Source organism: Dromiciops gliroides, chromosome 5 (assembly GCF_019393635.1).
Source record: "Dromiciops gliroides isolate mDroGli1 chromosome 5, mDroGli1.pri, whole genome shotgun sequence".
NCBI classification, from domain to species: domain Eukaryota; kingdom Metazoa; phylum Chordata; class Mammalia; order Microbiotheria; family Microbiotheriidae; genus Dromiciops; species Dromiciops gliroides.
The window spans coordinates 164,255,269-164,271,737 of NC_057865.1; the positions used below are offsets into that span (position 1 = coordinate 164,255,269).

The 16,469-nt window shown below is 39.7% G+C and overlaps 1 protein-coding gene across 4 annotated transcripts in view; it reads left to right on the top strand.

The window, feature by feature from the left end:
* The first annotated feature begins 7,775 nt into the window (after window positions 1-7,775).
* The window catches only part of BEND7 (BEN domain containing 7), a 138,536-nt gene continuing 129,842 nt past the window's right edge, over window positions 7,776-16,469 (top strand). For 2 of the 4 annotated variants that reach the window (XM_043965190.1, XM_043965191.1), the window contains exons 1-2: window positions 7,776-7,916; window positions 10,402-10,485. In XM_043965190.1, coding sequence (XP_043821125.1) covers window positions 7,856-7,916; window positions 10,402-10,485 — 145 coding nt within the window. In that variant the 5' untranslated portion in view covers window positions 7,776-7,855. Of the gene's footprint in view, window positions 7,917-10,401; window positions 10,486-12,397; window positions 12,479-16,469 lie in introns of all 4 variants that reach the window. The other 2 variants (XM_043965193.1, XM_043965192.1) reach the window with 2 other exon arrangements.

Here is a 16,469-nt window from a genome sequence, read left to right on the forward strand (position 1 = left end):
CTGAAATCCAGTCATCAAAAAATGGTAATTTGCTTTCTTAGCAACCCTAGACCCACTTTACCTTTTCTGGAGGATGGTGTTTTTCTGTTTATGTCCCTTTATCTGTTTTTGTCTTTCTCTGCATCTATGTCTGTCTGTCTCCTTTTCTGTGTCTCTGTCTTTCTCCTCTTTCTCTCCTCTCTCTCTATTAATACTTTGTTCCATGGGATCCCATCTATTCTTTTTTTTCTGTGAAGATCCTGTGAAATATTCTTTTACCTGTGAAATCTGCTCCCCCCAAATCTAGGACACATGTCAGATTATTCTCAGCTTTCCTTTTCTCTACCACAAATTATAAAATGGAACTGTGACTTCCCTCTCTGAAGGTTCTGATCATTGTCACCTTACCAACCAGATTCTCCTTATGGGTTGAAATCAGAAGCAGAATATAATTTCCTTCTGTGGTTTCCTCCACTTTTTGGAGAATAAAATGATCATTAAAGAAAGTCAAGAAATTATTAGCTGTTCTGCTTTTTGGCATGAAGAGCTCCATCAGATGTCCAAATAATTGAAATTTCTCATTACTATTATTCCATGTTTTTCTGCCAGGCTTTTGATCTGTTCTAATAAAAGATCTCCATCTTTTGGGCTATGTGAGAATACAATTAGGCAGATTTTAAATTATTTAAATCACCAGACACCAAATAGACCTTAATGGTTTGATGCAGATTTAGAAAGAGATCTCCAGGAAAAGTACCTTCAGGATCAGCTAGATGGTGTAATGGATAGATCACTGGTCCTGAAGTTGGGAGGACCTGAGTTCAAATCTCACTTCAGACACTTACTAGGTCACCCAGAGGTGAGTCTGGGCAAGTCACTTAACCCCAATTGCTTTAAACACCCAGGACCATTTTCAGTTGTCCTGATGTATATCTTGCCACTGGACCCAGATGGCTCTGGAGGAGAGAGTGAGGTTGGTGACCTTGCACAGCCCTCCCTCACTTAAATCCAATTCAGTGCAAGTCATGACATCACCCTGATGTCATGGTCCTCTTCAAGAATGAAGGACAAACAACAACTTTCAGGATCTATGCTTGGCCATGAGCTATTTAACATTGATATCACTGACTCAGATATAGGTAGAGATGGCATGTTTGTCAACTTCATACATGCGAAAAAAAAGTGCTAAGGTAGACTGTCAGATGACAATATCAGTATCCAAAAAACCCTTGAAGGACCATGGTACTGGCTTGAACCTAAGAAGACAAAACATAATAGGACTGAAGATAAAGTCTTATACTTGGGTGTGCTCATATGAATGTATGGATTGCCTGGATTTGATGGAGGTGCCTTATCCAAAAGTATTTTTTTTTTTAATGAAATCCTGGGTTAATAGGAAAAAAATGTCCTTCAACTGAGCTCCAAACTGAACCCAGATAGCTAGCAGATAAAAGACCCTACCTGGTAACTTCTTTTTCCTAAGGATAGCAAGTCCCTATCTTATGCTGGACATCTCAAAGTCCTCATCCTTGCCAAACCCCTTTTTGGAATCCTGTAATCTTATAATGATGCTTCTGTTATGTCCATTCTTTTTTTTTTTTTTTCAGGGCAATGAGGGTTAAGTGACTTGACCAGGGTCACAGAGCTAGTAAGTGTCAAGTGTCTGAGGCCAGATTTGAACTCAGGTCCCCCTGAATGCCAGTGCTCTATACACTGTGCCTCCTAGCTGCCCCCTGTTACATTCATTCTTGTTACAGTATTTGCTTTTGGGTTGATGTGTAACTGACAAACTCCCTGTAACCAGTGGACAGAAAACAAGCAAAATAAAAACCTTATATACCCTCAGAAGGAGGGAGTCCCTGACCCCCCTTTTTAGGAGGGGGGTTTCCACGTGATCATGGTTCTTTCTTCTTGGGACAAAAGAAATTGAATTTATTATGTTTTTCCTATCCATTCTCTGTTCTGGTTTCTGTGAGGTACCTACTTCTGGTAGGAGAGGCAGAAATAGCCTTCTCTGATCTAGGTGAACAAATTGTAGGAGATATTATTGATGTCTCTGACCTGTTTATTATATTGTAGGAGGATGGGTATTGAAACTATATTTAATTTTCAACAGGTATAAAAAAATTAACTTCATAAGTTCATGTGTCAGTGATATCTATGACATCACATTTGCCTTCTTTCATTAGGATCCTTTTGTTAGTTAATTCCATTTGTTATTCATATTTTGAACATTTATTTATAGACAACTGAGGCTATTGAATTAATTACTGCAACTTTACTTCACTGGCTTTTGCCTCCTATAAACTTATAGGTGTCACTAGACACCTGGGTTTAGACATTATCTCAGACACTTTCTAGCTGTATGACCCTGGATAAATTATTTATCTGAGCCTCAACTTCTTCATCTGTAAAATGGAAATAGCAAATACATACCAGGGTTGTTGTGAAGATCAATGGTGGTAATATATTGGGCACTTTGAAAATCTTAAAATACTACATAAACATGAGCTACTACAAGTGCTACTTATTATTATTATTATTACATTGTACTTATTCTCTATGATATTTATCTTGGTGGAAATACATAGGATATTTTCTCCTTCCCCTTTCTTTTTCAGTTTAAAGTTATTCTGATTTAAATAATTATTTCTTGCTAAAACCCAAAGTCTGCATGTTATTTTGGGGGGGGGGGCAGGGCCATGGGGATTAAGTGACTTGCCCAGGGTCATACAGCTAGTAAGTGTCAAGTGTCTGAGGCCAGATTTGAACTCAGGTGCTTTATCCACTGTGCCACCTAGCTGCCCCTATGCATGTTATTTTTTTTTTTAAACAGGCCTTGTATGAAGAAGTTTTTTTTTTTTTTAACAATTATTTGTTGATTTGATATGAATGTTGAATCTGTGGTCTACCTTTTCAGAATAATGGTCCACAGACAGTGGATCATTCCTTAGCCATATTCTAGTCCTGTGTCTCTTGTCAGACAAAAGAGTCAAGGGAAATCCAGCTGAATTGTCCAAACCATTCTGCTATTATATTTGGCTTTTATTCTTAACTACACATATAATATTCTCTATGGTAAGTGGAATTCATATTCACACTTGAACTGGAAGTGCTAATTTGTTAATAGCTTCCCTAGGGTTTTGCTTCTTGGTATGACAACTTCAATGATTTCATCATAGTTTAAGTGTAATAAAACCTCATTTTATATTCACAGGCATTAAAATTCCTACATGTTCTTTAGTCAATCTGTTTCTCAACTTTGTTTTGGGTAGAGATTTTTAAAAGCTTTAAAAAGGCAAAGTTGAGTACTAAGAATTAGTACTTTTAAGTACTAAGATTTTCAATTTAGGGTGGTCAGAGAGGAAAAAAGGGAGAGTAGAGGAAAGAAAGCAAAAGAAAGACAAGAATAGATTTAGTACAATATGGATTTGGTCTGAAGGGTTAAAGACCTAATATTACACTCACAAATAAGACTTATAGGAATGGTGGATTCATTACATTCCAAGGTAGGTCATGCAATTTTTGGATAGCTATAATTGTTAGGAATTTTGTTCTTCCATTGAACCTAATTTTTCCTTTTTGAAATTCCTATCACTCAACTGCCCTCTTGAACAAAACATAACACACTGAGCACCCCTTCTATATGAAAGCCCTTTAAAAACCTGAAGATTACTGTTGTGTCATCCATACATTGTTTCCTCTCCGGATTAACCATCTCAAAATTCTTTAGTCTATGGCAAGTCTTGAATTTTCTTACCATACTGATTTCCCTTCTATGCATTGGCTTTGTCCTAGATTCCTATAAGTGGTGCTCAAAACTGAAAGCAATCCTTGTGTGTAATCCAATGACATTTCCTCTCCCACCTCAGTCAGGCTGCCGCTGGTGTCTCCAAAGCTCTTCCTCTGTACCACTGCTCTTAAAATCTTTTGTTGTTTAGTTGACTCTGTCACATCCGACCCTTACGGTTTTCTCAGCAGAGATATTGGAGTGGTTTGCCATTTTCTTTTCCAGCTCATTTTACAGATGAGGAAATTGAGGCAAATAGGGTTAAGTGACTTGCCCAGGGTCAGAGGCCAGATTTGAACTCATGAAGATGAGTCTTTCTGATTTCAAGCTTAGAGTTCTATCCACTTCCACCTAGCTACTCTTCTTAGAATCAAGTTCCGATGAAGGTGTTAGTCAAGGATGGCCTCTTAGAAGAGGTCATTCCTGCTTCAACCAGGTAGTGCTCCTCCCAAAATAAATTATTTTATACATATTTTGTATTCATTTATCTATGTACATATTTCCCCCCCTAGTAATATAGAAACTTTGAAGGCAGGCACAATATTTTGTTTTTATATTTCCAGCAACCGGCACAGTACCTGCTACATAGTAGGTGCCTAATAAATACTTTTTGAACTGAAACAGGAAGAGGGGGAAGGACATAACCTCCCCTCATTCTAGACCAGAGCTTCTCAACCTTTTATATATCATAGTCCTGCTGCCAGTCTGGTGAAACTTAGGGACCCCTTTTCAAAATATTTTTGAAAGCATACTGTTACTAAAATATTTTTTTAAAAGTTCACAGACCCCAGGTTTAGAACCCCTGTTCTATATATAGAATAAGCTTTTCTTAATGTAATTTCAGATTCCATGAGTTATTTGGGGGCATGGGGGATTAAGTCACACTGTAAACTCATATGGAGTTGGAAGTCCACTAAACTCCCCAGCTCATTTTTATATAAATTATTTAGTCCTATCTCTCCCATTCTGTGTTTGTACAGGTAATTTTTATTCCCAGTACAGGACTTGAGATTTATCCCAATTGAGAGGTTCTCTCACTTAAGTGTCTCACTGAAATATGCTATATGATGCCTACAGAATTCTTCTGTATAAATTTAATAGACCTGTCATAAATGAATTAAGGTTAGTTTGATGGGAATTATTATTTATTAACCCATACTGGCTCATATTGATCACTGCTTTACTTCATAAGTATTCACCAAACCTGCTTTTAATAAAGTGTGGTAGAATCTTGCTAAGGTAGCAAGCATGTCCCGACAACAGATTGCCTGCTTGCCAAAAAGTGCAGAGACGGTGATTACCTGTAGTCTGGCCACAGGACTACCTATTCTTCCGCTATGGCAAGCCACTAAAGCAGGGAAGGAAGGAACTAAAACATGGGCAATTGTCAATCAGGTATCAAACAGATTGACACTCCTGAGTATCTTAGAGGAGAATTAGATGAAAACATAATTAGGGAATATTTAACAATATAAATAAAAGTACAATAGATCATAGAGTATGTTGTCTTTTTCTAAGTCAATATGCAGCAGGGATCTTTTTATAACCTTCTTCTATAGGAGTTTGACACCACCAGTATCGTCTCATTGGGTGGGGTCCAAGTGAAATATGGCGCTACTACCACTCACCATGTTTTCCAATCCTCACTAGTCTTTAAGGTCACCATGGATTTGTTATTCCTGGTGTCTCAAAAGACTTGGTTCAGTTTCAAATTGCACTAAGCCTTTGGGGACACCCCCTATTGTAGCCCAACGATTCCCTCCACTTAAATTTTTTTTTATTGAGGCAATTGGGGTTAAGTGACTTGCCCAGGGTCACACAGCTAGTAAGTGTTAAGTGTTTGAGGCCGGATTTGAACTCAGGTACTCCTGACTCCAGGGCCGGTGTTCTATCCACTGCGCCACCTAGCTGCCCCCGATTCCCTCCACTTAAAAGCTTCATAGGAAATGACTACAAATCTAGGAGGGATCACAGAGGTTATCTATTTAGTCTAACCTCTCCTTTTTCGGAAGAGGAAACTGATCCAGGGAGGTTGTGACATCTTCCCACCCGCCATCCTCTCCCCTTTCCTGTCTCCTTTTGTGTATTCTCCCTTTAGATTGTGAGCTCGTTGAGGGCAGGGATTGTCTTTTTATTGTGTCTGCAGTGCTTAGCATATTGTAGGTTCTTTAATAAATGTTTATTGGATTTGTTGGATTGGACGGTCTAAGATATCACAGAGCTGGAATTTGAATACAAGTCCTTTGACTCCACCTTCAATGGTCTTCACTACTGTACCACAGTAGCTGCACATCCCAAGAGGTATACGATCATTTTTTCCCTTTCTCCCAGAGGATGTTATGAAGAAGAAACAAACAGTGTCCTTGATGTGCTCTGTGCTCCTTAGAGATGCCCATAATAAGTGTAATGAAATGCTTATTGTTTATTCCTTTTATTTTGATATCATTAAGTCAGTCTTTTGCATTTGCCTTAGGGATTTCCTTCTTAAAGAGGCAATGGAGACAGCTAAAGCAGAACCTCTGGGATGACAAGTTTTCTCAGGACGACCCTCAATCCACACGTGTTCTCCAAATTCCGGGGCCACCCCTACGAGATCTGTCATCGACATTCGGGGCTCAGCGTCAATGCTCTCTGCCCTTCTCAAGAGTGTTGGTTCATTGCATACGTACTATTTGTGGACGGGAGAGTTTATCTCTAACAGTGGCTTAAAATAGGGTCTCCCTGGTTCAGGAATTGGAGAGTGGGAGGTGGTTTGGGGGTGACGGGGCATATCAACCTCCCAGGACTGGAGTAGATAACAGGGAGGAACCCCAAAGACTTGGGGTCTCGAAGGAAAAAGAACAAGCAGGATCCTGTCCGTGGAGGGGGGAGGCTCCCCAGAGAGCTCCCAGGCCAGGGGTGTGTGTGGGGGAGTGGTGGTGGAGAATGCCCTGGGTAACACTCTCCAAAGCCGGGGGGAAGGAAGCCCCTGCCCCCCCCCATCCCCCCAGCGAGCCCCGAGCCCCGGGCCGGCTGCGGCGACGCGCGCGGGGCTGGAGGAGGGGGGGGGGACTGGGAGGGCGGGAGCGCGGACCAAAAGCGTGAGCGCGCGGCGGCCGCGGCTCGCGGGAATCTGCTCAGTCCGTCAGTCAGTCGGTCCGTGGGTCCGTCTGCCCGTGCGGCCTCCGCCTCCTCGGGATGGCGTGGGGCCGGGGGCCGAGCCCGGGGAGCGGCCGGCGGGCTCGACTGGTTCCCTCAGTCCGGCCCCCAGGGGGATGGCGGAGGCGGGGAGGGGGGGCGGCCCGGGGCGCCGGTGCGAGGGCTGGCTCCCCCCAGCAGGTGGCACCGGGGTCCCAGGCAGCGCGGGCGCTCCCTCCTCCGCTCCTTCCCTCCTCCCGCCCCGGCGGGGGGGTAGCGAGCGCCTCTGACCCGGCTCCCCCCCTCTCTGCCGCCGCCGCCGCCTGCTCCTCCCGGCCCGACCCGACCTACCGCCGCCGCCGCCTCCCCGGCCGCCCATCGCCGCCCTCGCGCCGCCGCTGCCGCCTCTCGGGGAAGGAGCAGGGAAAGAGCGCCCGGCGCCTGCCCGCCCCCTTCCCAACCCTCAGCTCCCGGGGCCAGCCCCGGGCCAAGTCCGGCCCCGGCCGAAAGTTGTGGCGGAGGGCGGCGGGGCCCGGGCTCGGCGGCTTTCTCGCCTTTTCTTCGGGCCGGGGGCCGGGGGTGCGGGGCCGGGAGGTGGGGGTGGGGGGGCTAGAGCAAAGTGGCAACTTCTCCCGGGGAAGCCTCCAGCCCCGCCCACGCCCGGGTCCGAAATCACCCCGGGGGCCGGATTGATTTTATTCGTTGAAATCATTCTTATAATTATCATTCCTGCTGATTCGAGAGACGGACCTTGGTCCTCCTGGCGGCGGCTGCTGCGGCCGGGTGACAAGAGCCGCCGCCACCGCCTCCTCCTCCTCCTCCTCCTCCTCCTCCTCCTCCTCCTCCTCCTCCTCCTCCTGCACCTCCTCCTCCTCCTCCTCTCCCTCCCCCTGTTCCTCCCTCTCTCTCTGTCTCTCCTTCTCTCTCCCCCCTGCCACATTCCCTTCCTCCTTCCTTCTCCCGAGCACCATGGAGTTCTCCGAGAGGAAAAGAAGCAGGAAATCCCAAAGCTTCAAACTGGTGAACCAAGGTAAGAAGAGAATAGAAAGAGAGAAAGAGGAGAGAGAGAGAGAGAGAGAGAGAGAGAGAGAGAGAGAGAGAGAGAGAGAGAGAGAGAGATGGAGAGGGGCAAGGGGGCTTCTCTCGGGTGGGTGCCAGAGACTGGGAGAAGGGACTTTATCGTGGTGTAAACATCTCCCCAGCCACCAGCGCTCTCCAAGCTCCTCTCGCCCCCTCCCTTGTCATTTCCCTTACCCTCCGTTGTTATTTGTCAATGCAATTGTATATTTTCAAGTCAGTAACTGTATCTTTAAAAAGCGTTTTTTAAAAAAGACCCGCTCTAAAGCGAGGGTGGTTTTTTTGGGGGGGAGGGGAGGGCTGGGGTTGAGGGGGGGGGTTAGTGTTGATCCTTGGCAGCGAGACCGCTGTACACAAAATAAAGTTGTATTGTGAAGGGGGTGGGGGCGAGGCAGGATGTTATTGAACGTAAACAGCCCAAAAAGCAAATCAGGAAATTAGCAAACAATGACACTTAGGGAGCAAAGAGCCTTCTTGTGCATTCAACTACTGTGGTCAGGTTTGGGAAGTGGGGTGGTTACTATTCCATTTTAGTGGTGAATGATTCCTGTCCTTATGGCCAATTCCCCCCCCCCCCCCCGGAGTATGAAAGGTTTTGGTGTTTAATTTTTTTAAATTCGGAGGAAAAAGCAGTGCTCATGCATAAGGAAGAATTGTTGTTATCTAACTTGTTTGGCTGTGTGATTGGTTTAGGAAAAGGTGTTTTTAAAGGAATTATGCATCTGGTAAAATCAATTTTTAAAAATTCCATCAAATCTCTCAATTTAACAGGTGTATATCTCAACTGTTTGGATTTAGGTTATTTGGAGGGGGAGGGTAGTAGGACAGGGAAACAGCTTGTCAGTTGAGGATGAGTTACTTATTACAATCTTTATTTTTCTTATTTGGCTTAGAAAAGACTGAGAAAAAAAGCCCAAGGCAAAATAATAAGATATATCTGTTAACTACTTTGTGCCTTGTTAAATCCAAAGCGGGTGATTAGTACAGTGTAATGTCACATTTATATTTTCAGAGTTCAGAACATATTTTTTCCTTAAAACTCCCTTTTGAATCAATCTTAGATTTTAACAAACACAGAAACCCAGAACCAGTCTGTTTTTCCTCTGATGTTTTATGGACTATTGGGGTTGGGAGCAAACCAACGGTTTTAACAATTAAAAAAAGTTATCATAAAGACTAATGAAAAGTAGAGGGCTATTTGAAAATAACATGGTGTTGTTTTTGTTTTTTTTCTAATTAAACCCCAGGTAAGCTAAATGTTAGTGTGGAGCAAATAAAGCCTACTCTTAGTTTGTTTGAAAATTCATTTGATTATATGCTTTCTCCTTCCCATTTAAAGTGATTTAAACTGAGCAAGTGGATAGAATTTGGTGAAAGGGGTTATCAGTCACTGTGCCTGTTCAAAATATTAGGTTCTTATCTTTTTGTTTCTTTATAATTTTGCTCAACAGAGTTGATTGCTCAGTTACTTGAACTTTTAAAAGTTTCTCCATAGACAATATTTTGGGGGGTTTGATTCAATGAAGAATATATATTACTTCCATTTTTTCTATTCTCAGATAACTTATTACTGTATCTTGAAAATGAGAGTAGTTGTGTAGGTATTGTCCTCTAATGTCCAAAGCCCCCAAAAGGCATGAATGTAAAAAGAAGCCTACATTTAAGGTAGATATTTAGGTGATTTCAATTTGTAGGGACCATATCAAAACCACATGAGCCTCTAAAGAGAGGATAGTGAAATACTGTATTTTTAAGTTTGATTGACATAGCAAGTTTTAAAACAAATTCTGAGTCTGATTCTTTTCTCAGCTATGCAGGTGCATTTTCAGAAAATAAGCCACTGCATATTAAAGTGCAGTAGCTGAATGCAAAAGATACCCTTGTGTGAAAGATGAGACCCTGGCTTCCTTATTCAAATTCTAGTATTTTTCATATGGGCTTCCTTTTAGACTGTCTTTAATTCCCAGTATTTTTTCAGTATTAACTGTTAAAATTAAGTATGTTGTAGTTAAATATTGGGAATGCTGTTAATGTACCCTATACAAATTTAGTTGAAAAGTTAAATGTAAAAGACTTTTATTACCTGGGATGCAGCACACTTTCCCTCTTGATTATGAATGTGCTTGCTGAGCTTTAGAACAGCATCTGGACTTTCATGTTGACATACTTGTCAGTGAAAATTGACACAGTCAAGTCAGGCAAAGATATTCTCAAACATCTGTGAAATATTTCTGATTTGTATACTTTCAAAAATACTGGTAAAGTTTTTGGATGCTGCTATAGAGTTTGTATTCTGTGGTTAATTTGATTTTTAAAAATTATAATTATAAATTAAACTGTAAAGTTTTAATACCATATGTAATAAGACTCTAGTGTTCAGTACCTTTTTATATCTTCCATGTCATTACAATTCTAATTTTTGGTTATTTCTCTTCTAGATTATCACCATGAGATATATAAGGTTTCTGACTTCTGCAATGATGTTAATGGAGAGGCCAAAGAGACACAACCCATTTTTTTAGGTAGGTTCTTATGTCGATTAATTTCTGAGCAAAACAGCGTGGCCATTTGCAATTAGGGAAAAAAAAAGATTGTGCAAGAACGGGAAATGTCTGCCATTGCTTAATGTATGACATTCTTTTCAAGACCTTTTATTTTACAGATTGCCAATATATCCCTTATTAACATTGCTAAAAGTTGTAATTTCAGACATAAATGTTTATTAGTGTCTACACACAGTGCTAATTATCACTCACTCACAGAGCCAGATGCTGACTGTGCAGTTTTGTAGCTCTGTGCTCACCCCATTTACATTGCATATTTGCTGGCATGCTTCACTGGCAATAGTTTGTGTAATTGGGGTATTACATCTTTGACATCTGGATAACAGAAATTCAATTTCCAGGAAGCTGCTATTTGTTTGGTTTTGCTCCTGCCTTGGGTGGGATAGAGGATTAATGTGCTGTCATATTGTAATGTCCCTTCACCTCTGTAGCCTGGTTGCTAATCCTGCCATGACAAAATTAAATTAAATCTACAGTTTTAAAAGTGTGAGGAAAACAGAAGTATTATTGCCTGCCTAACTATCTCTTGATAGGACTAGTTATCACTGAGGGACTCATCATTTTCATGTGTTTTTTCATGCATTTGAAGTTAACCATTTATTGAGTTCCAGTTATCTACAAGGGCACTGCCATACAAGTATACACAACATGGTCCTTCTTAGAAAGTTTTCAGCCTAGTGAGGGAAAATAAATATGTACACAGTTATAGAAATCAGTTATAATATTGTAGGTGAGGAATAAACAAAATACTAATAGAATTCAGAAGAGGGACACATAATGTCTGTCAGGCAAGTCACGGGGGTGGTGACATTCGAGATGAGCCTTGAAAGAAGGGTAGGATTTCAATAAATGGAGATCTGGGGATAGCACATTGCAGACATAAAAAATGGTACAAAGAAAGTTAGCAGAAGACAGGCTGATGTCAAGAATAGTGTGTAGTCTAGTATGGCTAGGGTATAAAGTACCCTACGAAGCAGACTAAAGTGGGATAAGAGTAGAAAGGTAGAATAGAGTGGTTCAGAATTGAGGCCTTAAATGTCATGCCAAGGAGTTTGGGTTTTATTTGATAGGGAATGGAGGGTCATTGAAGGTTTTTGAGCAGGGAAGTAATTGAATAGAGCTATGCATTAGAAAAATTAATTTGATGACAATGTGTAGAATGGATTTGAGTGGAGAAAGAACTGAGGCCAGGTTGTAATAGTGCAGAGAAGCTGACGGCTGTAGAAATGGAAGGGAAAAATGGTTTGGAGAGAGATTGTGGAGGTAAAATCATAAAAGAACTGTAGGACTGGCTAGTTGAAGGATGGCAGAGATGAGCAAGAGAGGGAAAATGGTCAAAGATGACTGAGTTTTTGAGTCTGAGTGACTTGAGAAAATTGTTTTCCTCTAAAAGAAATGGGGAAATTAGAAAGAAAAGCAAGTTTTTTGCTTCTTTTAAAATTATGGATTGATTTGGTTTTATGCTTGTAGAACTTGAGCTGCTAATTGGACATGAAGTTGGAGGTGGCAGGTAGGTAGCTGGGTGAGCTCAGGGAAGACATCAGGACTAGAAGCATAGATTTAGGAGTTGTCTGTCTAAAAGTAATAGCTGAAGCATGAGAATGAGTAAGATTATTAAAAAAGAGGGGAGAGGCGGACTTAGGACAGAGGCTGAAGGGAAATCTATATTTAGAAGATAGAAGGAAAGGGAGGAGGAAGGAGAGCTATAGAAAAGAGATAGAAGGACAATAGCCAAAGAGGTAGGTGGAGAAGTATTGAAACTTAGAGAAGGACTTCAAGAAGGAAAGGGTGGTCAATAGTGTTATATACTTCAGAGAGTTTTTGATCAGAAAGAACAACTGTGCTTTCCTCTTACCATCCTCATTCCCAGCTCACCTAAAGGACAAGTAGGACAAAAAGCAACATCTCTGACTGTCCTTCAAACAAGTATAGCTGCATGACGGATGGGTAGGTAGGAAAAAACATTTCCATTCTTCATTTATCATTTTTGGAACGAATATTGTACCTGAAAATATTAAAATTAGTATATACTGACTTGCCAGTAGATATTTGGTGGGTCCTAATAACTTTATACAATAATTGAGATTTTACATGGTATCCCAAAGCAGTAGGATAGAAAGTAGAGTAGTCCTGGGGTATCAAAGTCTGCTTTAGGCTTTCTTATTTTAGCTGTCATGTGGGTGTAATCAATGCTCTAGCTACAACCCTCAAGGAAAAACTTAGTGCAGCACAGCAAAGAAATACCATGTGGAAAGGAACAAGCAAAAAAAAAAAATACTGGAAAGTAGTACCACTTGAATTGGCGAGAGTGGATAGGTGAGTGACAACAAATGGAAGTCTAGCATGTAAGCTAGGACTGGTAAGTAGAACTGCTGGATAGTCCCAGACTAGCTGGGACTAAGGTCCACATATACTTGAGCATACCTTCCCTCCCAAAACAACAAAACAACTTAAGGTAAGAGAGTATAGTTCTTACTTAGGTAGCCTCTATTTTGTGTCCAAATACGCAGACATAGACACATACAAAAACCCAATATAAAAGGGTAGAGGGAATAGATCAAATCTACGTATAAAGAAGTGAGACAAAGTGGGGGACATTTCAGTATTTCTTTTATCACTAAACTTATATAAGTTATATCACATAACTTAAAAAAAATAAAATATACAACACCATCTTTAATTGGTACTAATACAACTGAAAGCATTCATTCTGTTAAAGGAAGCAGTGTATCTATGGTGAATATAGCTGTCAGCATTAGTTTACCTTTCTTAAAAGAACTAAATACCTTAGCTAAAAGTTTTAACCTCAAGGAATTTCAACCAGTTCACAATAAAATGAAAATTTGTGACCTACAACCAGAATATTTTTGGATTGTAGTTTTTTCAGTACCCCTAAATTTAAACAGTTGGAATTCTTTTTTAAGTTCTGCCTTATTCAGTCGTTTGAAATGAAGGACTAGCTTTTTAGTGTAAAATCAGCATTTATCATAAAAAAAGGAACATGATGTCCTTGATTTAGTTATTCTCCAAAAAAGTGGGCTTTTCCCCCCCTGTGTACTTGGAAAATAGTAATGACACTGTCAAGTGCCTATTTATTTTGGGTATGACAGTATAGAGGCATATAGATTGAGAAACATGAAGGATGCTAATGTAACCAGTTTATACAATGAAATAAAAATGAAAACCCTTAAAGATGACATCACTGATATTCTTTTTTTATGGCCAGAGCCCATGAAGATAAAATAAATGAAAAGAAAGATGAGTTTTAGAATGCATAATTGAAGTTATTGTTAAATAAGGCCTTTCCTATGAAGGGCAAAAAAGTCTATCTATGCTGTTAGTAGTATCAAAATATACTATGTGGTATTTTTCAAAATCTTGCTTACTTTGAGGAGAGTAAGATGTGCTTCTCAAAGAATCTTGATTTTGTGGTAGCTAGAGTAATAAAGCACTAAAGGAAGAAGTGATTATAAAATTATATTTATATTATATATATGATTTTATATATATATATAATTTGTGAACAGTGTTATTGACAGCATTCACAGGTTAATTAAAATTATGTTGCTGATAATACAAATTTTCAGTTTGCACTGACACTTCTCAAAATAAAGATTTAAGTAGTATTTGCTTTACAATTTACTGAAGCATGGCTATAACACAACTTAGTTTGGAATTCATTCAATTCTAAAGGAGTTTATTACTAGAAGTACCAGAAGGACAGTTATAGCAGTTTTACTGAAAACTTAGAATTGAAACATGGACCCTCAACTTAATGTTATATGGAGGCTCCATTTATATCAATTTGTAAGATAATATATTTCCTATTGATGAGATTGAAGTTTAGAAAAAAACAAATTTGCTCTACTTTTTGGAAGAAGTCCTCAAATCAAATATACTTCTGAACAATTGTATAAGCTCTTTATTAGCATCTGTGTGAGGGAGTTTAGTTAGTTTTCTTCCTGGATCAAAGAAAACATTATTTGATCAAGTGTTTTGGATATTTTTTTATGTTTTGAACCTTGCAATAATATTTGATAAGGGTAGTTCACTATGTAGACTTCCACATTCTAATGTTGCCCATGACAATGAATAGTTCAGTTATTTGAACACTCATGGAGAAAAGTTCTATGAGAAAAGAGAATAACAGAAGTATGAAATATCTCCTGACCTCAAGAAGCTTATAATCTAGCTGGGACCTACAGGAACTCATGTAGCAATTAAAATAATGATATATCACAAGACCATTTTGTTGTTATAATTATATCTATTTGTGATCCCATTTGGGGTTGTCTTGGTAAAGATAATAGAGTGGTTTACCATTTCCTTCTCCAATTCATTTTACAGATGAGCAACTAAGGTAAATAGGGTTAACTGACTTGCCCAGGGTCATACAGCTAAGTAAGTGTCTGAGGTCAGATTGGAATTTATGAAGATGAGTCTTCCTGACTCCAAGCCCCACACTCTATCCAATGCACAACCTAGCTGTCCATATGGCAAGTTAATCAGTGATTAACTTATTACTTAGTATAGACAAATGACAAAATGAATAAGGTAGGTATTAAGTTCTTTATCAATTCAGAGAAAAGAAAGCTGAGTGGTCTTATGGACTTCAAGGGAGAGGTAAGATCCAAAATGGACCTTGTAAGATGGGATAGGATGCCCATCAACTGCAATGGCTAAACAAGTTGTGGTATATGATTGTGACAGAATATTATTCTGCAATAAGTTGCAATAAGAAATTATGAACAGGATGGTTTCAGAAAAATCTAGGAAGGATTATATGAACTGATACAAAGTGAAGTGAGCAGAACCAGGAGAACATTGAACATGGTAAAAGCTACACTGAAAAGGTGATCAATTGTGAAAGACTTAGCTATTCTGACAAGACAGTGATTCAGGACAATTTCAGAGGACACATGATGAAAAATGCATCCCACCTCCAGAGAGAGAACTGTTGAACTTTGGAGTACAAATTGAAACATACTTTAAAAATTTTTCCTGGGGTTTTTGGTGTATGTTTTGTTTTGCAGCATGGCTAAGATGGAAATGAGTTTTGGATAACTTCACATGTATAATCAATATATTACTTGCCCTCTCAAGGGGTGAGGGAGGAGCATGAGGGAGGAAGAGAACTTGGAACTCAAAATTTTTGAAAGTGAATGTAAAAATATTTTAAAAATGAAATTGGGAAATATTTAATTAAACAAATAAAATTTTATTTAAAAACTGAAAAAAGAAAGATGGAACAAATTTGGATAGGCATAGAAGAGGGGGTACTACAGGAGGAGATGATAAGAAGAGTATGGAAAGAAGCATGGGGGCCATGGACATGAGAAGCAGAAGTATATAGTGGAGAGACTTAGGTTTGAATTCTGTTTATGATACTTCCTAGTTTTATAAATGTGATTAAGACACTTCTCTAAGTCTTAGTTTTCTCATTTGTAAAATGGAGATAAAAATAATCCTACCTCATAGTTCTATTGATGGTACAAAGTGAGATAATATGTTTATAAAAGTGTTTTGTAAGCCTTAAGGAACGATATGAATTTTATTTTTTAAAAAATGTTATCTATTTTTTAAAGGTTTTTTTGGGGGGAGCAGGGCAATGACTTGCCCCAGGGTCACATAGCTAGTAAGTGTCAAGTGTCTGGAGCTAGATTTGAACTCAGGTCCTCCCGAATCCAGGGTCAGTACTTTATCCACTGTGCCCCATAAAGTTTTTTTTTACTATATGAATTTTAGGTGTTGATATTATAGTGTAACCTATTGGCAAGGCGGAGAGATCTAGATTAAGTACCAAAGGATGCTGAAAAAAGTCTGGATATTTTAATGAGCCAACTAATACTGGTTGGAATAATAATGTAAACTTAAATAGAATGTGTTCATATACAGAATTTTGGTTTAGATGTTTGATACTAGGCTAATACACTAAAAAGTAT